The following is a 26,105-nucleotide window of genomic DNA, read 5'->3' as shown; positions in this document are numbered from 1 at the left end:
GTCAGCCTGTTCCTGTTGCAGGCATGGAAAGGAGGGAAACAGTCTTTGCTCTTTTGGTTATCAGAGACCCTGTAAGCATTGAGGCACTGCACAAGGAAAGAAAGCTCCTAGTCTGGGGAATATGTCCTCTGAATGGAGGAAGATTGGCAGGGGCCATCTCTTGCATACCTGGAGTTGGGAATGGAACCAGGTCTCCTGAGTGCTTAATCCAGCTTCCCAGGTTCTGATGGGCACATAGTCTTGTGTGGCAGTCTTTGCTGGCCTGCTGGGTTTTTATTTTTTTATGTGTTACATATTTTAGCTGCTGCTCTCTGGAAATAACTGTTATGTTGTGGCAATTTCAGCTGGGGAATTTTTCAGCTTGGGTGTGCAAGTAAATGCAATGAAAATCCTTAAGACCTGAGGTTCCTAGTAGTTGCTGGGATTCTCTTCCTGATGCTTGTGGATTGACACAAAGTCTGGAGGAGGTAGGCTTACAATTGTCTTTCTTAGGTTTCCAAAAGTGCCCCAGGCTGCAGATTTGACTGTTTTTCAAAATTATATTTCAGTACTGAATTCCCATACAGAGTGGCCATTAATGCAGCTGACTTCTGTTTTCCTTATGCCAGGGAAAAGCAGAAAAGAGTAGGGTGAGGAGGGCCAAGGATTTTTCTTGCCCTTTTGGTCTGAAACCATTTCTTTTGTGAAGTAACCAACTCGTTTTTAATCTGTGTAGGTTTACTGACTGTTTCTCAAGGCACTGGGTCAGGGTATTTGGAACAGCTGGCACAAGTCATTAAGAATAGAAGCTGCTTCATTACACCTGCAACTGGGATTTCCCACTGCCTCTCAAAGGTATGTTTGTATAAAGAAACAGGAGATAAGTTTGAGTTCTGGGTGAACAGAACTGTACTTATCAGATGAGGCTTTTTAGTTATTCTTATTTTCCTCATCTGAAAATACATGCATAAAACCAGCCGCTTGCTTTTTTGAATGTACTGAGTTTGTGTGGCAAGGTTTTGGTACCAGTGGGACGCTACAGGGGTGACTTCTGTGAGATGCTACCAGAAGGTTCCCCCATGTCCGACAGGGCCAGTGCCAGCTGGCTCCAAGATGGACCAGCCAGAACCAGCTGTCCCAAACTGGCCAAAGGGATATTCCAGACCATGTGATGTCTGCTCAGCAATAAGAGCTAAGAAAAAGGAGAAGCAGGGTGGCATTTGTTACTATGACAATTGTCTTCTGGAAAAACCTCTACACATAGTGAAGCCCTGCTTCCTGGGAAGTGGGTGGGTATTTCCTGCTGATGGGAACTAGGGAATAAATCCTTTATTTCCCTTTGCTTCCACGCACAGTCTTTACTTTTGCTTTATAAAACTGTCTTTATTACCCATAATGTAAAAAAATCTTATTTTCTTCTCCCTGAGTCCTGTTGAGGAGCGGAGTGATAGGGCAGCTTGGTGGGCACCTGGCATCAATCCACCACACTGAGACTTTTAGACTTTAAAATACAGATGTTCTTAGTCAAGTGTGCAATTTAAGAAGCACTTTCTATGCTGGATCTATCTGTTGTACAAAGTCTGTCCTGTAAACAGGGAGGGCTCTTGGAAAGCTGACCTTTAAACATGGAAATAAGAACCTGATTTTCAGTTAATAACACCCAGTGCTATACATGTGAGCACAGACCTGCTCCCCGCATGTATATATACTATATACTACTAACCTTAAGCTTTGGGTAGGAAAGTGTATATTAATGTTCAATTTTTTTGTCTAGTTAGAGTGCACACAGAACACATTAATATTTGCCTTAAAGCCTTTTTTGGCAGAATTTCCTGTAAAAAAAACCCAAGCAATGTATCTGGCTGGAGGACAGGGCATTGTATCTTTCCATAAAATAAATTAGTAAATTAGCCAAAATGTTGCCTAGTTCTGCAAATAAAGGAGTGGACTGGTGGCCAAAGATTTATCTTTATTCAGCCTGACTTCCACTTAGTGTGCCTGCTTATTTCTAACCTGATTGTGTCCCCTTAACGTGTTGCAAAAACTTCTATGTACTTCTAGTACTTCTAAGTACTTCTATGTCATAAAAATAATTCAGATGCCACTGAGGTGAAACAGTTAAAATATGCTTCTTGGTATAACTTCTTTCAGTTACTTTTAAACAAGCCTTTTGGGAGTTATACCAAACCTTTTGTGTGTTGGGGGTTTTGGGCAGATACCTACATTCTGGAAACTGAGACAAGATTTCTTTGGGTTCAGGTTGGCTCACGTTGCTTTCTGCAGAGCATCTTGCACCTTCCAAGTATGTAGTAGTGGCCCTTTGTAACAAACGTAATGTGAATTCGACTGTGGGCTGCTGTCGATGCACTGATGTTGGACAGCAAAGTTGCATTAGGAGTACGTGTTTGTAGCTAATTCTTCTGGTTATCCCACCTATCTGCACTTAAAGTTGAATAACGGAGTAGCTTCAGAGTGTGTATTTGATTCATTTTTGGATAAAACTAAACGGGAAGCTCTGTTCCAGGAGCACATATGGCGCTAGTCTAGTCCAAGTGCCGCATCCCAAACTGCGAATGATGTGGATCATGGGGTCCTTTGGAACAGCTTATTTGCTTTACAGGTTCGTTCCTAGACAACTTACATCTATTTCTGGTTGATGGGAATAACTTGTGTGAGGTTGGTGGTGCTCATGTGGGGCCGGAGGAGAATGCAAGTGCTGTGAACAAGCAGTGTACGGAGCAAAAGTGCATTCTGCTTACATACATACCTAAAACAAGGAAGGTTGAGGCTGTAAAAGCTGGGTACAGTCTTGGTTGCAGTGGCCATGAGATTAAGCTCAGGCTCCTGAGTGGGAGAAACAAGACAAAAAGCAGAATCAGAATCCTGGACTTGAAATGAAGTGCCACTAGACATTTCTGGAACTTAACAGGGTTTTGTTTATATACACTGAGCAACCAGAGAAGATTAGAGTGAAAACTAAATTTTCAAAACCTTTTAATGTGCTTGTATTTGTGTCTAATTCATAGTTTTCTTGGGAGCACTGTTCTTTTACTACTTTCTGCCAGAAAAACCTGTTATGGCTTGGGACAAAAAATGTGCTTTATTGGGGTCAGATGCATGTGAAAGAGGGTGCTGGCTCTGGCTGTTGCTAGGCTACACTTGTCTGCTCACATAGTAAAAGAAATCTTTATATATTGTGAGTCTCAAAATATTTCACTTGATGCATGATGTCAGTCAATACAGTTGTGTAATGAGTAGATCCTGTGGTTAATTTTTCATGTGATTGGCAGTTGTTGAACTCACTTCCAAGTGAGTCTAACGACTGGTAATTGAAGGTAATGGAAATACTTTCTAGAAAAGATATTTTAAATTAATTAATAGATGTTTCTGAATCTGTGTTTTAAAGGATGACCCTGTTCTCACAAACCAAGACAGTTTGTTGATATTCAAGGATTGTTTCCTTGAGGAATGCATCCTGATGAGCAAAAATGTTGGGCAAAGGGTGCAAGAAACCTGTGTGGATGAAAAAAAAGAACTGTCATTACTCAAGCACAAGCAGGAAATACACAGGAGATGGAAGCAGGGTCAGGTCACTTGGAATGAATGTAGGGAGGTTGTCCGAGTAAGTAGAAATGAGACAATAAAGGCCAAGATCCATCTCGAATTAAATCTGGCCAAGGATTCCTTGTTGTCAAAGAAAACAAGAAAGGCTTCTTCAAATACATCAATAACAAGAAAAACTAAGGATAATGTGGATGTGTTACTAAATAGAGGAGGGACCCTGGTTACAAAGGATACAGAGAAGGCAGAGTAATCAAACACCTTCTTTGCCTGAGTCTTCACTGACAAGATCAGCCCTCAAGAATCTCTGACTCAGAGACCAGAATTAAGGGAACACTGGAAGGAAGACTTTCCTTTGGTCAAGGAGGATTGGGTTAGAGAACACCTAGCCAAACTTGACATTCACAAGTCCATGGGTCCTGATGGGATGCATTCCTGAGTGATGAGACAGCTGGAGAGTGCCATAGCCAGGCTGCTCATGATCATCCTTGAAAGGTCGTGGAGATCAGGAAAGGTGTCTGAGGACTGCAAGAAAGCAATGTCATGCCCAGTCTTCAAAAAGGGTAAGGAGGATCCATGGAGCTACTGGCCAGTCAGCCTTATCTTAATCCCTGGAAAGATGATGGAGTGCCTCATTCTGGAGGCCATCACTGTCCACATGGATGGCAAGAATGTGGTCAGGAGCAGACAGCATGGATTCACTTAAGCTAAATCATGCTTGTCCAACCTGATTGCCTTCTACAATGAAACAACTATTTGGATGAGGGGAGAGCAGTGGGTACTGTCTGCCTTGACTTCAGCAAGGCTTTCAGCACTGTCTGTGAGGATGTTGTGAGAGACAAACTCAGGAAGCGTGGGCTGGATGAGTAGACAGTGAGGTGGATTGAAAACTGGCTGAACGGCAGATCCTAGAGGGTTGTAATCAGTGGCACAGGGTCTAGTTGGAGGCCTGTCACCCAAGGTGTCCCCCAAGGGTCAATATTTGGTCCAGTATTCCTTAACTTAATTCACCAATGACTTGATGAAGGGGTAGAAGAGCCTCCTCAGCAGACACAAAGCTGGGATGGTGCAGCCCTTCAGAAGGACACTGACAGGGACCTTCTGAAATTCAGCCAAGGCAAGCGCAGGGTCCTGCTCCTGGGGAGGAACAACCCCCTGCACCAGGACAGACTGGGCCTGAGCTCTTGGAAAGTGGCTCTGTGGAGAAGGTCCAGGGAGTCCTGGTGGACAACGAGCTGTCTGTGACCAGCAGCGCCCTTGTGGCCAAGAAGGCCAGTGGGATCCTGGGGTGCATTAAGAGCAGCACTGCCAGCAGGTCGAGGGAGGTGATCCTGCCCCTCTACTCAGCCCTGGTGAGGCCTCAGCTGGAGTGCTGTGTCCAGTTCTGGGCTCCTCAGGACAAAAGGGACATGGAACTCCTGGAATGGATCCAGAGGAAGGCAACAAAGATGATTGGGGGAGTGCACCATCTCTCTTAGGAAAGGCTGAGGGAGCTGGGGCTGTTCGTCCTTAAGAACAGGTGAGTGAGAGGAGACCTCATCAATGTTAATAAGTATCTGAAGGGAGGGTCTCAAGAGGATGGAGCCAGGCCCTTGTCAGTGGTGCCAACCAACAGATCATACAGCAACAGGCAGAAACTGATGCACAGGAATTTTCAGCTGAACATGAGGAAGAACTTTACTGTGTGAGTGACTGCACTGAAACAGGTTGCCCAGAGAGGTTGTAGAGTCTCCCTCACTAGAGATACTCAAGAACTGTCTGGATACAATCCTGTGCAATGTACTCTAGGACAAAGCTGCTTGAGCAGGGACATTGGACTAAATTACTCACTGTGATACCTTCCAACCTTTACCCATTCTTTGATTGTGATTCTATGCAAATATCTTCATTCACACTCTGAAAGTGAATAATGCATTTTTTTTCTGTGAATTTGCATTTCTTACAAACTCCAGAAACTTAGGAATAGCAGCAATTGTGACTAAAGCAGATCTATTTTTATTAAAAGAAATAGAAATTGGATGTCTCATTCAAAACTTTTAAAATATGTTATATAGAATGTGTCATTGCCTGTCCTAGCTTCAGTATGAATCAGCATCGGGATGCCATTTTTCAGTGTGTATATGTATTCCTGCTATTTGTGTCTCTATTCAGGAACTCAGAGTAAGGTGAGGGCCAGCTTGCATTCTTTCACCCTGACAAGAAAATGGAACAACGCACAGAATGCAAAAAGAGTTACAGTCTTGTCTCTTTTTCTGCATGTTCTTTCATCACGTTATTGTCCTTGAACATCTATTCTGTGTAATCACTGGAAGATGACTTAGGATATTGAGGGGTAACTGAGCAGTCCTGCTTCCCTAATTCAAATGAACTGCTCTGTTCTCAGTGCAAGCCTCTCGTTTACACTGTGTGGGGATAACTTGAATGTCTTCCAGATATTGTCCTTGTGTCTGTCCTGGGAGAAGTACAAGTAATTTCTCTGAGCAGTCTTGTAGCACTTTTATTTTTTGTTTCAGCCCTGTGTTGATGGGACTGTGAAAGTTATTGCATGTTTAAGCTGAAAGCCACATAAAGGAATACCTATGGGTTATGCCACTTACAGAACAGTATGGTTTGTCTCCTCTGGGACTTCTGGGCTTTTGTTCTGTTTGTAGGCTTGATGTCTGTCTGGAATACTTGTGATGCTGGGAGGGCAATAATACAGGAGGCATAAAACCATTAAGTAACATGGTTTTCTGAATCATGTTGTCCCAACCTGCCACTGCTGTGGGCAGGGACACTTCCCAGTAGGCCAGGGTGTTCAGAGCTCCATCCAACCTGGCTTTGAACACTGCTGGGGTTGGGGCATTTATGGCTCCTCTGGGCAACCTGTTCAGTCCCTCACCACCCTCACAAGTAAAGATTTTTTTTTTCCTGATATCTAAGCTAAATTTCCCCTTTCAATTTGTATCCATTACTCTGTGTCCTGTCACTACAGCTCCTGACAGAGAGTCCTTCTCTGGCTTCCCTGTAAGCCCCCTTCAGATACTGGAATGTTGATGTGAGGTCTCTACACAACCTTCTCTTCTCCAGGCTGAACAGCCCCAACTTAGCCCCTTACAAGGGGCCTTGTCTTACAAGGGGGTGTTGTAACTTCTCCATAGGCTGCACATCTGTTCCTTTCCTGCCGCTTCTAAATCAGGTGGTGTTTTCTTGCTCTCAGTTATATCATTTGGCTTTGAAATTCACCTGCTGCAGGACTAAAGCTGTGAGTCTGTGGAAACTATGGTGTGGAAACTATGGTGTGGAAACTAATGCATCTAGACAAAATAGGAAATAAAACTGTCTAAGGAGCTGTGTATCACTGCTCTTGAGCATCAAGCTTCTGCTTTTGCTTGTGGACTTAGCTGAACCCAGAGGTGACATCTAGAAGATATTTCTCAAAGCCTTTCATCTGAGCATTGCAGTGCTGCTGTGTTTGCCAATGAAGGCTCCTGGGGAGGTAATGAAGGACTGTTAGAAGCATTAAGTGCTCGGTGGGAAAATAGCAATACCTTGTGTGCTGACGAACATGTAACCTAGAAGCTCAAGTCTTTGCTTCCCCTGCATTTTAAAGGAGGGCAGTGAGCAAGGAATCCCTGAGAAGTTCAGCATCATGAAGGAAAAAATGCCAGTCATTTCCCAATCACTTTTGAGGCTGTTTGTTTTGAGTTTTTGATGTAAAAAGATAGCAAGACCATTTTAAGGACACAATTTCTAAACTGTAAATATTCTTGTTAAGTAAGAATTTTTGTCTTAAATTCAGTTTTGTCTAATTGCTGCCTTCTGGTATGGACAGAGGGAGAGTAAAGTGACAGCTGTAGGAATTTTGCTAGAAGTGACATTTCAAGTGAATTTTGACTATGAGGACAGCTAAGAGCTTATCCTCATGCATTGCTTGAGAGGTAATGGGACTGTCACAACATTCATATCTACTGCCGTTTGTTTTAATTGTTCAATGTGCATGATCACTGGAGCTCATAATTAGAAAATAAGTTACTTTTAGCCTTATAAAGCAGAACTCAAAATTAGTATCATAATGAATACCACTGTGTCTATGACTCCAACAAATATGAGCATCTAGCCATTGTTCGCTTTTTTCCTTTGCAATCATCGTATTATTCCCCTTGTGGCCCTTAAATGTTGGCCTGATTTTTGACTTCTGTAGATAATTGTCTAATACAACTCTTTTGGAAGGGAAGCTAACCTCAAAGTTAATTTTGCTCTCTGAAGTGTTCAGCTTCTTCGGCAGATCTATATTTAAAGGCTTGGGTTCTTGCTGTCATGACTAAACCATTGGGGAGTATTGTACACACAGAAGTGAACACGTTCACTCGCTCACTCACTCTGATTGACCTCCTGTGGAAAGATGAATTTCGAGATGCAGTGTTCTCGTGGCTTTCGTCCATCTGCTTTTGTTTAACATGTCACAGTACTGATTTGAGCTTTGGTTAATGTTTGTGTAGGCCAGGCCCCTTGGTAGTGTGATCTGTGCGTGTGACTGTGTCAGCTCACTGGTGTAGTGTGTGTGTGTATTTTGACTGCTGGAGATTCTCTTGGTACGTGCACTCAGATCTACTGTCTGTCTTGCAATTACTGTGTTGGCTCTTTTGATGAGAACCAAAGGTGTCCCATGGGAGAATTGTTGGCAGAGGGCACCTTTGGATGCCTGCAGCAAGGCTGTTTGTAGCCTAATTCTCCTCATTTCCATTTGATGGCATAGTACCAGGCTTCTTGTAAGACTTTGATGGTCAATTAATTTGTTCTTTTCTGTTCTTGAATTGGAAGCTAATTGAGTAATTGTGAAGGGTGCCAGATTAAACTGTTTTTACTTGGAGTGCCAGTGAAAATGCCTTTCCCTCACCTATTTTCTTTGGAAACTACACTTGAAAAAATGAGCTTCCATGATCATGCTTTTTGCTGGGTTGTTAGGCATATGCAGACAATTACCACATGCTAGTGATGTTTGACTCTGTCAGCTAATTTTAATCAAATTTGTCAGAAGGTGGGGGTCCCATCTTTTCACCCAAGTAACCTCCTGGCATCCTTTAGCTTTGTGAAAGAGCTAACTTTACTGCAGTGGTGGCAGCACAGAAGATCTAATAGGTGCCAGTGTCTTTGTATGTTTTGGAAATGAGAGACTCAAAGTTTGACTCTCCTTCTGAACATGTTTTGTGAGTGTATGATATTACTATTTTCCTCCTCCTCTTCTTCCTTTTTCCAAAATACAGTCTTGGCTCTAAGGAAGAGGTCTGGGGCTGCAGTTACTTGAAACTCTAAAGCAACATTTTTGTCGGCATTTTAACTGTGTTTTCTTGCTGCAGTGGTAAAGATGAGTAATTTTTGATTGTGGTCTGGCATAAAAGGGGGGAAAGCATTTTCTTATTCAAAACTCACAGCAGGATCAGTCTGCGTGCCTTAAATGAGGAAGCTTGTAAGCTGTTTAGGTGAGTGATGATGACTTGCACTGCCTTTAATAAAGTTCTCCCTCTTGCCTTGTGATAAACAATGTTCTCTGATTTTCATGGATGTCAACCACCACTTTCCTTTTTTTCAGACCACTGGCCTGTATGGCCGTGGGACAGCAGACAACGTGTAGTCCAATGCTGAGGCCAGATCAGTGAGGCCAGTCAAACAGTTCAGGAATTGCAGGATTCACGTTTGCTAGTGTAGACTGGTCTGCTCCCTTGCAAGCTTCATAGGACACACATGAGTACAGACTTTGTTATCCTTTGCTTTGGTGAAATGTGCGATTATGGTTTGGATTTGGTGTTTTGGGAAGAGAAGAGGCTAATAAACTGCAGGGCACGTTACTGCAGGGATTGGGATACAGTCCTGCAAAGGGAAATGCAGCCTTGCTAGGAGGCAGTGGGGTGTTGTAGTCTGCCCTCCCCTGTGATCCCCCTTGCATCACAGAGGGGAATGTTCATGAAGGGAGGGAAGGAAGATTAGTCAGGCTTTCATAATCTGATAGGTTTTCAAGAAAAATCTTGTACTCCATTAAATATGCCAGAGTTTTTTTTCTTTGCTGTATGTGACATCCCATTTCTTGACCTCCCTCCCACCACCGTCCTTACATACATTAATCTCCTTGCTGGGAAGTCCAGGCTGTTGGTTGGGTTTGTTTTGTTTTGTTTTTCCCCCATTTAGTGTAAAATTTTTTCCTTATCTGATGTTTTATTGCTATTACTTTAGGAGATGCTTGAAAAATATCTTGTTCATGTAATGTACCTGCTTTTGTTTAGGATTAAATGAACAAGCTGAAGTAAAGAGGATACATGTTGCCTTGTACTGATATATTTAGAGACCATGTCACTCCACCATCAATATGTGAATTCTGTATCAGTTGTGCAAAGACAGCCATTGAAATCTTTTTGCACTAGTATGTTTATTTGATTTCTGGGCTCCTTTTCTTTTTGCAAATGAGGAAATAAGATCCTTTGTACAGTTTTGTAAAGGAACATGTAGTAGGGGAACCTGAGAACTTTGAAAAGAGGCAGATGTTAGCTTTGGGGATAGCTGTGTGTTGCTGCTGACTTATGGACTTGCAGTTCCTCTTCAGATTTTCCATGGGGCAGATGCACTTCCTCACTCCTGGTAATTGCTGACTCTTTAAGCCCTTTTCTGTGGACTTCGGCTCTGGGGAAGATGCTGATTTCAACAAAACAGGAATACACAAGCAGCTTCATGAAGAGAGTGTTTCCGGGAGAGCAGGAATGAGGTGCAGGAAGGGAAGGAAGGAAGGGTCTCTGCTTTGGACAGCGGTGGCTTGCACAGTGCCTGCCACAGCTATGTCTTAAGTAGAATGTGCCTCTTAGGAGGAGGTGGTAGCAGATGTCTAGTGCTAGCTGTGGTATCTTTCCCATAGAACTGACTGCAGGGACTTCCTGAGTGAAGGTGCCTCTTGCTTCTTGTAGCTTTGAGATTGTATTTCCTTGGCACCCACAGAAAAACGTAGTTCTTGATTTTTTTCATTTTAAAGGAGGTTGAGAAGCAGAAGCTACTGTGGAGGTATTGCAATATGACTTTGAGAAAGAAGGTGCTAGGGGAGTTTGTAGTATTTCTTCTCCTCCCCTCTTCTCCTGTCCGTGTTTTAGAGGTGATATTTCCTGGGTTGCCTGCTGGGTAACTGGTATGGGATGGAGCAAGAGTAGAATAGAGCAAGTTCCGTGGAAGTACTGACAGCTGGTGTCATATAATACAGCAAGGAGCAGTGATTCAGGAGCAACCCTTCTGTCTTAACCATGCATTTCTCCTGAATTCTTGAGTGTTGCAGTGCTGATGCCGTTGGTTCCTGATTCATGTGACGTTCTACCAAGCAACACAAGAGATGACAAATGAAGCAATAGGAATTTCTTGACCAGTGTTTGTTAGTGACTAACATGCCCTTGCAAACTCATTAACTTGCTTTCAGGTCTTGCTCTGTAGCTGCATTGACTGAGTTTGTGGCCATGCAAATTTGCACGCAAGGAGCACAGCCCAGTGCAAGGAGTAGGACTGTGGTTGCTGTAACTGAGGAGAGCCTGGTCCTGTCTTGTCTTACCTGATGGTGCGTTTAGCTTTGGGCAGTCATGACTGTGCTGAGGTCAAAGAGCAACAGCTGACTGGCTGTTTTCTATAGAACTGCTGTCCTGTTAGTTTTCTGGTTGTCCCCAAGGCAGACAGGATGTTGGGTGTGCACTCTGCTTGTTCTTTGGAGGCAGCTGGCCCAGTGTCAGTTGTTAATAACCGTGGTAAAAGTATAGAGGAAGAAGAATCTGGTGGTTGATGTATGAAAAGTTGCCGCAAGGAAGGCAGATGTGAATTCCAAAGTGGAGCATATGTGCTCCAATACCTGACTTATCACTAATACAACAGGCAGAATAATGAAACTGTAAGGATATTTCAGTGGAGTAGTTAGAATATGAAGCAAGAGCTGATGAAATCTAATAAATAAAGCATCTTGATCCATTCAAGCCTTTGCCTTCACTGAAAATATTAATATTCTTAAGTTCTTTATTGGATTAGGGTAATATCCTCTAAATAACCTGGCTGATAGAACAAAGGAAGGGAATTTTAGGAAAGTATAAGTAATCAGCAGTAATAGGAATTTTTTTTTTTCAATTTGCTTCTGAGGTTAAAATAACAGGAACCAGATGTAAAATAGCAGATATGTTTAGGACTTGAATTCATTTTGTCAATTACCATGTCATGCCCCCGAGAGAACGGGGGGGCAGAAAGAGCAGTGTGCTTTGCCAAAAGGGCAGGAATTTAAAATTCTGTTCTGTTTCTCACTTTTGAGAAGCTGAATCAAAAGTACCTGTTGCTTACACAAGTATCTCTGGCTCATCAACTTGAAGATACTTTCCCAAAGAGTAGTGTTCATAGTAATTCTCATTAGATAATGTGCACTGCTTGTTATCTACAAGTAATTGAAGGTCTATAAATGTTCTATAAAGCATAACTTTAGAAAAACCCCTTATTTTCAACAGAAACATTAAACAAAAGCTGTATTAGGCTACTATCATTTTAGTGATACTGTAATTAATTTGCTATTTCCTGCCTCTTATTTAGAAGTTGGACGCTCAGCCAAAATACGTTTGGAAGATGAACAAAAGGGTTTGATTTGCCAAGAGGCACAGCCTCCTTTGGGGCAAAGAGTGAACCATCACTTTCTGGTCTTTCTCTTGAAAGTCACTTCTGTCTCATTGTTGTAGGTCTCACTCAAACTACTTTCCTGCCTCCTTCTGTTTTGCAAGAGGCTGAGTTGCAAATTATGACACTTAATAAATTATAGCAGGCTGGAAAGGAGGGATGCTGATGGAATTGTGCCTGTCTGTAGGATGTTGTGAAAGTGCCTCTTTTAGGACTGTTGACCTGAATTTTTAAGGGGTATCCCAAGAAAAGGATGATAAATGTACCTTACACAAAGACATCTTTTCCCATTAAAGACCTACGATGCCTGTCATCATTTGCATACCACAGCAAACTAGAGGTCAGAAAGGTACTGACAGCATAACTTTGGTGTGTTGTTTTAAATCAGCTCCGTTTCTTGGGATCCTCTGAGTTCTGATTAGACCAAGTTCTCCATGAAATGCAGGTGGAGTGGAGAAAGACATGGACTTGTTTGCAAGTGTTGGGCTGACTATGCCACAGTGTCTTTGTAGAGCAGCTAACTCTCCAGTTGACTGAGAGCTGTGTTTCCTGGCTTCCTTGGGCTTCCACGAGCCCAACTAGAAAAATTACAAAGCTGGGTCTTGCCAAAGAGCAAAACGCTGCTGAGTGAAATGATTTAAGTACGTGTGTTACAGTTGGGCAATACTGAGGTGTGAGGGAAGAGGGGAGCAAGGGTCAGTTCCTAAAGAGAAGTGCTTGCTTCAGTCTTGATGATGATGATGAGAGTGAGAGCTGAATCCCTTTCCTAAGGGAAAGAAAGGGTGTCTTTCTGAGTCCTGTTAGCTGGAAGGTGCAGAGAAACACTGGGTAAGTTTGTGTTTTGTCCCTGCACAGAGCCCTTCCAATCCTCTGTGTATGTGTGTGATGACTCTCAGGGGACCTTAATGTTGCGGTTACCATGGAAGCCAATTCAAAGTGGATTGTCATGCCATCAGAACTAAAAGATATGTGTAAATCTGTGGTAGCATTTTGCAGAGGTTTGGGATTTTGAATATTTCTTGCAAGAAAAGTATTTCTCTTATTTACATTGGGATATTACTTCTTTGCATATTAAGCATTTCTGAAATCAACCTGACTGTGATAGACAGGACAGATAGATAGACAAGCTGGCATGAGTACAGTAGAAGAATTTTAACTTGGGATAGATGTTTCCCCTGGGAATTGTTCTGTTTGGTTGTAGTGTTTCTGAGTTACTTCTACCCTATTCCTATAGTGCACTCTTCAAAACCTAAGAAGAATATTTTCTCCTTGCATATCTTCATCCTTTCCACTGCCCTGTGTTGACTGACACTTTCACCTGCCACAATTCTCAAGAAAAATCCTCAGCTGAGATTTGGAGGTGCTCGTTCTAGAGAAGACCACTGTGATAAGCACAACATGTTATGCATCTTGGACTTTTTTTTTCCATCCATGGAAATCAAATGGTTATGCATGCTGGACCCCTGCGGTTTAAAACATCTGCTTGTCACTGGAACTTGCTCAGTGACTTTGGACTTAACAGCTTGGGGGCTGAGCTCTGGACCTCCAAGATCTCTAGGTTCCTGTGCTGACAGTGCTTCTAGCACTCATAGCATCTCAGGCCACCAGCACAGCAGAGATGGCAGATGTGCTTCATTGGAAACTTTTTTGTGTGAAGTTATATCAAATCTCTAAATTTTAATTGCTAATTTATTTTAGAAAGAACAGTTTGTCTCTGACCTACATATGGGACTCAAATGTGACTTTCTGGCTCTTAGAAGGCTTTTTATTGTTGAAAATCTGAAATAGTATTAAGACTACAGGGATGCTGTTGTCTCTTTACTTGTAATGTTTTTTTCTGCTGGTAGTGTGCACTCTTAATTCTTCATGGAGAAGAAAGCTGCATCAACAGGTGGAGAGTTAGGAACTGTTTCATCACTTGCTGTTTTGTAGGTCCATGGGGGACTGAGAGGAGAGCTCTTTTTGAGCAGAACAGATTAGGGTTTTTTTTAATGCCCTCTCTGTAGGATTATTTTTTAATTGTTCTTGAGGGTTTTTTCTTTTTTCAGTACAGAAAAAACCTGGTATGTGCAAAGAATTTTTAGTATTAAGGACTGTAGATTTTGATGACTTCTCAAAAAGTATTAACAAAACCCTCAGCCACCTCTGGAGACTGTTCTTGTCCTATGCAAAAATTCTGCATTGAAAAATCTAATTCTTTGTTCCAATGTTATTGGAATAGTTTAATTTGGTTTCACTCATTTCTTAGGAGGAACTGTTTTCTGTGCATCAGGTGCACAAGCTATTAAGAAAACTTTACTGTATCATTCCCTAGACATATGGCATTTTCATAATAACATTACTATCCAGGCAATTTCATTCAGATTTTATCAAATACTCTAGGCAGACATGTTTCAGGAACTGGATGTACTGATAAAGATGTGTACACCTGAGGAAGCCAAATTACAGCAAGAAGTAGAGCATTGCTAAGGAAGTGGAAAAGAGCGGTTGTAGTTCAAGAAGAGTATAAGCTTTTGTTGCAGGTGACATGAAAATGAGGGAGTCTGCAAAACAGAGAGGAAACAAAGGCTGATATCCTCTATTGGATAATAAACTGATAGTTCCTCTCATGCAGGAATCCCAAAATACTTCACAAGCATCAGTGAATGATTTGGTTGTACGGTCATGGTGTAATTCAGCACTTGTGTGTGTTGTAAAAACTGCCATGGACATTTATGGTAGGATAGTGGTTGATGAACGGTTCATGCCCAGGGGAGTGGTAGTGTCACCATCCCTGGAGGCCGTTTAAAAACATGTAGATGTGGCAGTGCTGGGATAATGGTTGGACTCAATGATCTTAAGTCTTTTCCATCCCAAACCGTGCTGTGGTTTGGCGTTTAGTTCAGTAGAATATTGTTGCAAAAGGATGAAGCCATTCTTTGCGGAAGAGACTGTTTTATTGGAAGGGAGAGGAGAGGATATTGGTCCTAGTCTGTGAAATGCACTTTTATTGAGCATGATGTGCCTGAGCACCTTTCATTCAGGGCACATGATTTCAGCTTTCAGCAGAAGCTGTTTGTACCTGTTTAAAAGCTGTTCCTCAAAACAATGCATACTGCTGTGCATATGATTCTCCCTCAGGGAAGAGAATAAACTGAGCATCAGATATTAGCTGCAGCACTTAGTGCACTGCTGGGAGGCACTGGGATACGACAGCGATATAGGCAGTGTCAGAAGTGCTGCAGCACAGAAGAGAAAGTGTCTGTGCCAGCAGATGTGTTTGATGTGCACCACAGTGTTTCTCTAGAGCACACCAAAGCATGTTTCATAAGCACCTAAGCCAAAAGCATTTTTGCTCCACAGCCCCCAACTGCTCTGTAAGTACAGTTAGAGCACCTTGTGGCTCCAGCAAATGCCAAAAAGTAGAGAGGTAGCTCTTTTTAAGATTGAGGCAAGCTATCTCTGCCAGGAAAACTCCCCTCAGCATAGCTGGCAAACCTCTGCCTTCCGTGCTGTTTGCTGCTCAGAGCAAGCTTGACTTCCTGAGGTAATACAATACAATTTCTTGATTGATTTTTACGGGCAGGATTTTTAAAGAACTTGCTTTGGGATTTAGGAACCTACTTGTCACTGACTTTCCTTGGAGCATAAGCATTGATTCACTGTGGCTATCTGGAGGGAGTCTGAATGCTGTTACAGCATCCTTCTGAAGATGCTGGCAGTGCTGTATAAGCGATTCATGAGGCCTTACAGGCAAGGGAGATAAATGGTTTGCTTTTTTATCAACTGCGTATCTGTGGGGGTAAAAAAGGCTACCTCCATAATGCCGAAAGAGCAGACTATAGCAAGGGTTTGCAGTGGGAAATGCTGCCAAACTGAAGGAGGATTGTTGATATTGCAAGAGGTGCTGGTATCAGAGTACCTGCCTTATATACCAGATTCTTGGTCACTATTTTTTTATGTAAAATTCTAATGCTTAGTCTAAAGTAAACTGTAGTTACATAGGTTTTTGGAGAACATGAAAGATGTTACAAGACTATGGGTTTTCTGTCTTTTTTTTTTCTTTTTTTTTTTCATCCCCCATAACAAAGCTACTCTGTTCAATCTGGGCTTTTGATTTTCAAATTCATTTCTAAAAGGATTTCTCAACAGAGAATTTCTATTCCTAGCCATGAAAGGCTGAGCTTTAGAAGTACTGTTTTCATTTAAGAAATTTGATCTGTAAAAATGCTATGTCTTCATGGGCACTGTACGTTAGCACTTTGGGCATGTTCCTGTGCTGATTTCTTGTCAAAGATAGTCTTTTCCCTATGTCTTGTTCAAAGAGTCTTTTACTTATTTTTGAGGCCTGAAGTCAGTACTGTTGTAAAATATGATAATGTCTTCAAACTGACAGTTACCTGGAGATATTTTTTCTTGGATAGATTTCTGTGCCGTTACCTTCCTGTCCTATGTGCAGGAACAAGGCAGCAGTGTAATTCTTACCTGCTTTCTGTTTTGTTTAACCCCGTTTTATGGAAACCTTTCTTCAAGGATCACAGTCATGCATTTGAATTGGGACACCTGATCTCAGCTGTGCTGGAAGGGCAACATAAAAATGACAGAAGCGAGACAAAGTGTAATGTGAACAAGCTCCAGTAGCTTAGTTTTGAAAAGCTTTATTCAAGGTATCACATAAATATGACAGAAGATAGTTTTATGGCTTAAAAAATAAAGAGAGAATTATGCAGGTAATCTTTGCAACCTAGTAAAAGTATCATAGTACACAGAAATTGAAGTGTTACAGCTTTCTATGATCTAAATTGGCATCTAATCTTAGTCAGTAGGTGAAACAACACTTGAGCGTTTTGTTTATAGTGATTGCTTTTTTTATCACTTAAGAACACAGTGGTGTTTTGAAAACCTTCATAATGTGAATCTGGCAAATAAGGCAATTCAGGTAATAAGTAAAATCTTTGAAGATCAAAGAAACTCAGTGCTTTACACCATATTTATAATTGGCCCAGACCTTTATTTTAATGTTCTGGCTCTAAGTCTGAAAAGTGCTTTGGGTGGATGAATTACTCAGATCAAAATCACTTTCTGTTTTGAGCCTAAAACTGTGTTTTGCTTGTTATCTGGGATTTTTTTTCAAATCAAGAAGTTGCTTTTCTCGAAAAGGAGATGCTTGACTTAACAGGGACTGCGGTATTTGTGGAGCAATTTTTTTTCTCATCAGCATAAAACCTTCAACTGATGTTAATTCTGTGTAACTAAAGCTGTCTAAGAATCTAAGTAGACATCTGACTAGTCATTTAGGGCTTTCTTCTGCAGGTGACAGGAGAAACGAAAGCGAGATTTATCCCACCTCAAATATGGCTGCTGAGCAATACCCTTAGAACAGGTAGCTGGGTGTGCAGCTGCAGTGGGAGCTGCAGGTTGTGCCCTGGGTGGGAACACTGCGGGAGCCCCAGGAAAGAGGCCGTGACCTGGTGCTGACCCTTTGCATGACAAAGTGTGACCTGTGACCAGGTGACTGGGCTCAGCAGGATGACATCCTTACAGTCTAGGGGCTCAATAGTCTGGCATGTAGCGAGTCAAAAGGGGGTCACTGGAGCTGCCTGTTGTGAAGGGGCCTTGGTCCCAGCTGTGAAAGTCAGGGGTGGTGGGAGTGTGACTTGCCAGAGTGGCTCCTGGATGGTCAGACAGGGCAGTTTCCCTAACAGGCTGTACTGGAGTTGCTGTTTCTTTCCTTTGGCTGTGCAGGGAACCCAGATGTCCTTCTGAGACTGACTGTATCCGACAGTTTAGTGGCTCAAGTTGTATAGAGATGTTAGTGCAATTTGAATCCCAAGCATCATCCTTAGAGCAAGACCCTTTAGGTACCAGCTGACATTGTTCCTGGTAGCTTGTCATTCGTTTGGAAGGTCAGCCATGTGAGTGAGTGCTTATCTAGCAGTTCTACCATTTTTTGTCAGTGTGGGTACATTCTCTCTTCAAGTTTTGTGTCTTGGAGCTGGCTAAAGAGTGCACGAGGGGCCCTGCTGTAAAGACTCCAGCAAATTCAGTAATGGTTTTTTAGCCTCTCATATATAGGTTGGTTTTTTTTTCTCTCCCATATTCTTCCATTTCTTCCTTTATTCTCATCCAACTATTTATTTTTAAATATATTTTTTAAAATTAATTTAAAAATTCTAAAACTGGTAGATACATAAAAGCAAAAGTCAATCTCATGCAGCTCAATGCTGAGCTGCAGACTTGCTATTTGATAAAGCCAGATTGTGTATGGTATTGCTTACCTGTCAGTGAAAGACAGACAGCTACCTCCAAGGGGCTTCTGAAGGTAAGTACAGTCAGGATTTTAAATTCATATGCTGAGTGCCCCTAGGAGGATAGAGAAAGGAGAAGGTATTGCATGTTCCTGTATAACCAAAACGTCCAGTGAAAAGTCGCATAGAGCAAGTCCTGCTTTCTTTTCTCCTCTTCCACTTTAGTGTTTTTGCTTGAAGATTCTGAAAATATTTCACTGACAAATTATAACTTTGAATAGAGATGAAAACTCACTTGTTTCGCCTTTTCTGTTTAAATTTCAAAAAGCATCATGGTATCATAGGCTACTAAGCTGACAAAAAAAAGGTCAGTAGGAGAGCTAGTTTTCTCTGGGCAAATTTCCTGACCCAAGACAAAGGCAGCAAAGAGCTGTCAGAATACGTTTTTGTCACAGGAACAGAAGAGGAAGACTGCACACTTATCAATTGGTCTTCACAAATGGGTTGCTCTGAAGAATAGAATCATTCCAGCTAAAGACTGGGGTCCTGTACTAGGCGTGGAGTCATAGTGAGAAAAGATTGCTCTCGGGGCTGTCATATCATTCTTGCTGTTCTGGGTGCTGGAAGTGTAAAATGTCTTGATGGTGGACACAGAAACCTGATCTTTGCTCTGGAATGACCAACAAACGTGATCTCTTTTCTAAGAGAAAAGAGTGTCTTTCTCTTCTGAGTTTTTGATGGATGAATTGAATTTCTACAGAGCCATTCCACCCTTACCTGTGACTGTCCAGGCCAATCACTTGCTCATTCATGTAGCTACAGAGCTAATTCTGCTTCAGCTGTGGATAGGTTCTGCTGGACCTGTGCTTGATTACTAGCTCTGTTTACCACAAGGGAGCAGTTATTAATGGGCTCTCATTTTTAAGCCTGTTATAACTCCTTCACGTTGATTAATTTCATTGTGGAGCTCTTTACTCTTTTACCCTGTGTAATTCTGACTGTAGAAGCGCTTCCGTTGTTTCCATCCCAGCTGAAGGAGGAGGCAAAAGGGCTATTGATTTTTATATAAAGATGAGTTTAATGAGACCTGGGGGTTGGGCTTGATCCAAGGCTTACTGGAGTTGGTGGCCATCAGTCATTAGATTTCAGTGGATTTCAGGTGCTGGAATCTGACTTACTGCCATGGTGTTCAGCTGCCTTTGTAGGAGGGGTTTTGTAGGTCTTCATAAATTGTTCAAAAGCAGCAAACTATCATAGCGGGGGAGGGCAGGCACGCTGACCAGATACCTAACAGCTTTTTCTTTTATTCTTGTGATCTGTTGTCTCTTATTTCTGTACATTTCAATGTTGAATGTGTGGTCATGGCACGTGTGATAGCAATTTGTAATGAAGCACACAACCCCAGATAATACAGCAGAGCTCTAACAAGCAGCTTTCAGAGAGAAAAGATTATCTTTTACTCTGAGCTGAGTTGTAATTTGGTGGATATTAATGCATAGATTTTAAAAAATGAATAGTGTAATCAGAGATAGAAAGGGCATTAAAAACATAGGCATGAGCTATGAGTGATGTAACTCAGAGGTTCAGTTGTGCCAGATCTGACCTGCAGGCCAGTCATGTTCTGTTTGTCTTGCACACATGTGCACATATTGATGCTTTGCCTACAAGCTTCTGCCTTTTCCTTTGAGAAGGAAAGATTCTGTGACATGCATCAGAAGATGGCCCACTGCACTGCCCTGCCTCAAGCCAGCTTATGGCAGACATCCCCAAAAGATCAGACCATCTTCTCAGCCATAATTCTCTCCACAAGTGACGGTAGCAGCCAAGCTTAATTTCTCCCCCTCTCCTCTACTTTTTCTCTACTGACTTTTGGTTGACTGGTACTCTAGGTCAACCAAATGCCATCCATTTCCCCTGATATGAAAGTGTGCAAGCAGTGCATCACTCTTACCTATTCAACCCTCAGGAGCTTGTTCTGTAGAGAAGCAGGCTTTCTGTAAGCTTTGTTCCCGCAGATGTAATTTCCCAGGCTTCTTCACTATACAGTGTTAAGTAACGTATTGTCAGCTGGAACAAGTTGGTGTGGCTGTCCGTTAAAAATAAGAATAAATGTATTATCACCACAAGATGCCATTCATAGAAATGGGGAGAGGAGAAAGTTTTCAATGCACCTGACTTTCAAGGAACACAGCTATTGCTTTTACAAAAAGACAGATTTAATCTGTATGTCTAAAATGTAGTAAACCTAAAGAAAACAGCAAAATGGAGTATTGCTTCTTGGAGCTTACTCTTTTTTTGTCAAGAACACAGAAGGAAGATGGATTTTTTTTTTTTTTTGGTGGGAGAAGGATCATGGACTATTGTTTATCTACTGTGTTTACTGTTAGCAATGGAGCTGCACAAATAAAAGGAACAGAGTTCATATACCCTGTGGGTGCTAAATGGAAGTAGGATCTAGATAATGGCTATTGTAAAATCCATGCCTTACCTTGGCTTACAAAGCTGCTGGTCACCCTCTTAGATCTGTCATTCAATAAAGCGATGCTGAGCATCTATTTAAACTAATAGCTTTAAAACTTGTGACAGAACTACTTTGTCCTTGACTCTGTCTTATTGGTAGCTGTAACACTCAGTAAGTCCTTCTGGGCTCTTCTCTGTGTTGTCATCAGGTGCCATGTGCAGTGCCATCAAAGGACAATGCAGCTGGCAGGTTTCTCTGAGACTTTCCTGCCTTTCTGCAGAGGCTGTTGTTACTCTGCACTTCTGTTTGGCTCAGCCTTTGGTGTCACACAGCTGCCCAGAAATGCACTGGCTGTTGTGCTTATTATGGACCTGTTGAATCTCTTCAGGCAGCCTGACGGCTTGCACACATTGACTTGTGTTTGGATGAAACAACAGTGGGAAGAGACCTCCTTCTCTGGTGAGAGTAAACTTACTGAGGTGGGAATTTGAAAACCTTAGCCCTGGCCATTTCAATTTTGTCATGCAGAATTCCAGGGTGGCACTACGTGCCCAATAGCTTTGTCTTACCATTTGTTGTTCCCAGTTTACAGGTGCAGTAACTCGGAGGTCAGATTGGAGGAGGGGAGTGAGGCAGTGGTCTACCAGGGTCTTTCACATGCAGCTTGTGAAAGTGAGATGAACAAGACAGCTCTAAACTTTTTGACCACCCCAGAGGATAGAGCATTTATGTCTCCTAGTAATTTTGAGGCTTGCTTTAGACTCAGGCATTTTTGTGTAGAGGCTGTATGTACCCTACCTTCTCCCCTCTGAAGAAAAAGGAGGTAAAAAGATTGTTGAACTGAAGAACAGAGAAAAAGGGGAGGATGAATACTGGCTCAGTACTTCTTTCCTTTGAGTAGAAGATCCTGACTAGGAGAAGGAGAGGGCACCTGTGGGCACAGAGGTTTTGTACACATGCTTGAGGATGTGTGCAATGGGTTAACGTGCTGAAGATCAGCACACAGAATATGTAGAAATAGTTGTGTGTTGGTTATTTGTACTAGGCATGATACTCCACAGAACTGTGCGAGTGCTTGCAAGACTCTTATTTTCTTATGAGTGTAAAGGGCAGCAAACCTGGACACGCATTTGATTTGCCCTGGCTGCTGAGCTTTTGTTGAGAACTCAAGGTGCAACTGTGAGCAAGAGTGGGAGGAGGCTGTAAGTGCTGTTGTGGTGTTGAACTGGGGAGCAGAGGACAGAAAGGAGGTCTGTTCATAGCTTTGACATTCTCAGAGGGTGAACAGCTGCATGTAACCTGCAGTGAGACCTGCTTTTCCATGCCAGTCCTGCTGCTGAGCAGTGCTGAAAGCCTTCAGGGAGAGAGATGCTCCTGCAGAACAGTGTCACAGGTAACTGAGGGCTTGGTGAATGCTGCTAAAATCACGTCACTTCCAGCCTTGTGTGATGTTTTGTGGTAAAGGTACTGGAGAGTATGTTCATTTTGCTTGTGGGATTTCCCTGCTTTCCCTGCTTACATGATTCCTGCTGACTTTCACTCCCCTAAACCCCTCAATACAAAAAGGGGGGCAGAGCTCCTTGGTAGTGCTCAGTTCTGCGTGTGTACAGTGATGCTTCATCCCGTGGTGGCCTCGAATTGCAGTGATTATGGAGTGAAAGAGGTGGTATTGGGGTAGAAGCACCTGACTGTCTAGCAGCTAGTTTTTTTTTCAGGGTGTGTGCTGGGTGTCTTACTGAGAAAGTCTCTCCATAGTATTCCACTGCTGAGCAAAGCTTTTCTGGTGCCTGCTGGGAGCAGGGATAGCTGTGTGTGTTTTACTGTGTGTTGGGTCCAGAAGTGCTGTGTGGGTGGTGGAAAAATGGCAGAGATGCACATGTGCTTTTCTAGAACTTGCACTATTAGTAACTGTGTACTTAATACTGATCTCCCAATTTATATCACATTATGGATTTATTTATTAAATGTACTTGCGGCAAGAGGCCTCTGACCCCTCATGCTTTTTATATCTTTTTACAAAGTTAGTAGAAGTAGAGATAAACTGACATCTGGAGGCACATGGGAGGTGATGGCATAGTAGAGCTGAAGCCCTTTCTTAATGGACTTGTGCTCTTTCTGCAATCAGAATTGGCACACATGACAGTGCTGCTGCTGTGCTTTCTTTTGGCCTAGCTTTCTAGGTGCCTTTGCCCATACAAATTTCTGAAAATTGATTCTTCCAGGACCTCCACAAGCTGTGCTGTGAGCTGCCGCAGAGCATTTTGCTCATTTGTTCTAGGTGACTTTCCCAGGGTCAAGGTGAATCGATGGCTGAGCCCTGAGTAGAACTGAGAATATCAGATTCCTGCCTGTTTGACCTGTGGAAGCTGCTTTGATAGATTGCTTTTTCAGGTAGTGGAACACTTGGTATTTTGGGTATATTTAGAAAACTTCCACCTGTGGCTTTTGGTAGTATGTAGCATTGTTTTTTCTGTAGTATGAGAAAGACAGGTGGGAGTAGGATGTATGGTTGCACTGGGTGAGATTTTTCAGGGGTTAATTTCCTTCTTCCAATTATTATTTACCATATGAATTGCCCTGCTTCCTAAGAACAATATTATGCTTTCAAAGACTTACAGTCTGGACATACATTAAACTACACAATGCTAGAAAATCTTCTTCCTTCCTTCCTCTCCAACAATCACCACATCTCTTTCCTTGCCAGTGAAGGCTCAGCATGGAACAGTGGTATCAAGGCTATTATTACAATCTGAAAAGTATGAATGAGAAGATGAACTAGATATCTATGTAGCGTATTTTCTAGGTTATTCTTAACTTGAGAACAAGATGCATGCTTTATTAGTTTTCTGTATTTTGTGCCCTGATATTAACCAGATGAGAATATTAATGGAATCATATAAACATAATGGAAATAATTAAAAAAAAATTCATAAGGAGGATTGCAAAATATCAGATGCAATTTCATAGTTAAATATGGGGTGGAAATTAAAAGTTTGGAAAGCATACTGCAGCAAGCACAGTGTCAGGCTATGACCTTACCAAGGTACTGTCAAAATTAAAGGTGGTGTATTGAAAGTCTGCCCCCAACGACTCATATCTTTTGGAGAGTTTGAACTCATTAGTGCTTAAAGGCTACCTTTTTGGTATTTGAAAACATTTTTAGAGCTATTCTGTTGTTTTCTTTTATATTTTTCTCTCTTCAAGCAATTAAAGCAAGTTTGGCTGCATAACATTATCTGTGTTCCCACCATCTACTGTGTCCCCACCTCTTCTCTCCCATTACTATTTCCTAGCTTTTCTGCACTTCACAATGATACTGCTTTTCCAGTAATGGTGTAACTCTTAGAACTACATGAAAAAATCCCATTAAAAAACCTCAAAAAACCTCTCTAAAACACCACAGGAATTGATTTCATTTGTGTATAGAAAGAAGAGTGATTAAATGTGTGTGTTTAAAGGGAGAGTTAAGTGTCTTTTACTGATTTGGAGCTTAATTGGAGTACTGCGATAGATATTGAGTTTTTCTGACGTCTTTGAGTATGTAATAAGGGAGAAAAGGTTGCTTTTTATATTAAGGACAGACATACTTGAAGAAAATGAAGATGCTGGTTGCAGTTCCTGTTTCTGGGATTTCCCCTGTAATTGTACATTTAAGGCAGTTGCATGCACAACCCATGTAAAGTCACATGATTTAACATGCCACTTGGTGCAGTTTGTTCCCTTTTTCCTCTGCATGTGTTTTATTAACAAACAAGTGAATTGATCTTATGCCAAATGCCAGTGGTTGGCAATCCCTCTAAAATCAAATTGTCTTTTTGCAACTCATTGGGAACATTTGCTATTAGTGAAGCAGAGCTCTCAGGGGAGTAATATTAGCATTCCCAATAAGCAGTAGAGAAATATGGAAGTGTATGTTATAAACATCAGGGATTATATTGTTTTCTCTTCTGTGTCTAGGACTAATGTGGCTTTATTCCAGTTGACATATTTAAGAGATTTTTTTGACCCAGGATGATAATGAGGGGTCAGTTGTTTAAGTGGTGTAAACACCCAGAGCTCCAGAGAGGACAGGCTCTCCTGGTTTAGCCAAGCAGATAACTGCAATTTTTTTGTTAAGTGTTTATATTGCCCTGTTGGCTCAAATGAGTGTACTTCAATTTTTTGTTTTTGTATGTGAGGATTTGGCACCACAAATTCAATTTAAATTCTAATGGGAGCATGACCAGAGCTGCATAAATGACATCTGTCTCCACATTAGAGTGGTCATCTATGGCAAAGATTTCAACATGGATTCTTACCTTGAAATGAACATCCTGATGACTGGCCATGAGTTAATGGTGGTTTTTTTTCCCTGTTTCCTCTGGCTGCCAAGTATAGAGTTGTTTATGCCAAATAGCTCAATTTCTCTGGGAGCAATTGTGAACCTTGCTCCAAACTGCCCAGTTGCTAATGTACTCTCCTAAATTGTGGCTCAAATCCCTGCTCTGTTGATATGGGAAGGGTTTGACCTAGGTGTTATGACTCTTTTGGTTGTGGGAGAAGAATCAACTTGAGCCCACTCTTTGGGACACTTGAGAATCAAACAGTGAGGCACAACTGGGATAGAGAGGGAGGGTCTGTTACCCAGGGGTTGTTTTTTTCTTAAGCCAACGCAGCCTGACAAATTCAACCTAAATGCATCAATAGCTTTGGGATAGTCAGGTGTTTTCTCACCACCTTATTTTGGTGAAAACACTGTTTGCCTGAAGCTTGGAGAGATTATGCAGGCTTTGTACTTCTATGTAGAGAGTTTCCAAGAGGACAAACAGAAGGGGAATAACAAGAATTCTCATCCTTAGCTTCTGACAAGGATCCTCCAAGATAATTTTCTTTCTTCAGCAGAGAAAAGTCTGAGGTTAACTTTTCCAGGCGAGTAAGGTGACTGGGAAATGTGCACAGGGATATGAAAGGTAATACAAATGTAAATTTATGAGTGTATCTGTTGTATTTTGTTACTGATGAGTATGTAGTAGAAAATACCAGGGGAGGATTTTTATTTCTTTACAAATATTCTTTATTTCTTTTATATAAAAGTAAACCTTTACGAAATTATATGAAATGCAGCTGCATCTAATGAACTAATGCAGACTCTACTTAAATAAGACTATAGTTTCATCTTTTAAAAAAGTATTTGTATATAAATATATATATTCATACTATCTTTATATAGTAATATTTATACTTTCAGG

The 26,105-nt window shown here is 41.8% G+C and overlaps 1 protein-coding gene across 2 annotated transcripts in view; it reads left to right on the top strand.

Moving 5' to 3' along the window:
- The window catches only part of TSPAN4 (tetraspanin 4), a 420,840-nt gene that overhangs the window by 17,994 nt on the left and 376,741 nt on the right, over window positions 1-26,105 (top strand). The window contains exons 2-4 of one of the 2 annotated variants that reach the window (XM_069017016.1): window positions 716-834; window positions 2,504-2,599; window positions 3,386-4,103. The exons of the other annotated variant lie outside the window; for it this stretch is intronic. Of the exons in view, the coding sequence (XP_068873117.1) occupies window positions 3,983-4,103 (121 nt within the window). The 5' untranslated portion in view covers window positions 716-834; window positions 2,504-2,599; window positions 3,386-3,982. The remainder of the gene's footprint in view (window positions 1-715; window positions 835-2,503; window positions 2,600-3,385; window positions 4,104-26,105) is intronic. 2 annotated transcript variants of the gene reach the window in all.

The sequence above is a fragment of the Aphelocoma coerulescens genome, chromosome 5 (assembly GCF_041296385.1).
Source record: "Aphelocoma coerulescens isolate FSJ_1873_10779 chromosome 5, UR_Acoe_1.0, whole genome shotgun sequence".
Lineage (NCBI taxonomy): Eukaryota > Metazoa > Chordata > Aves > Passeriformes > Corvidae > Aphelocoma > Aphelocoma coerulescens.
Note: the sequence above shows the minus strand (reverse complement) of the source record. Positions and strands in the feature narration are given on the sequence as shown.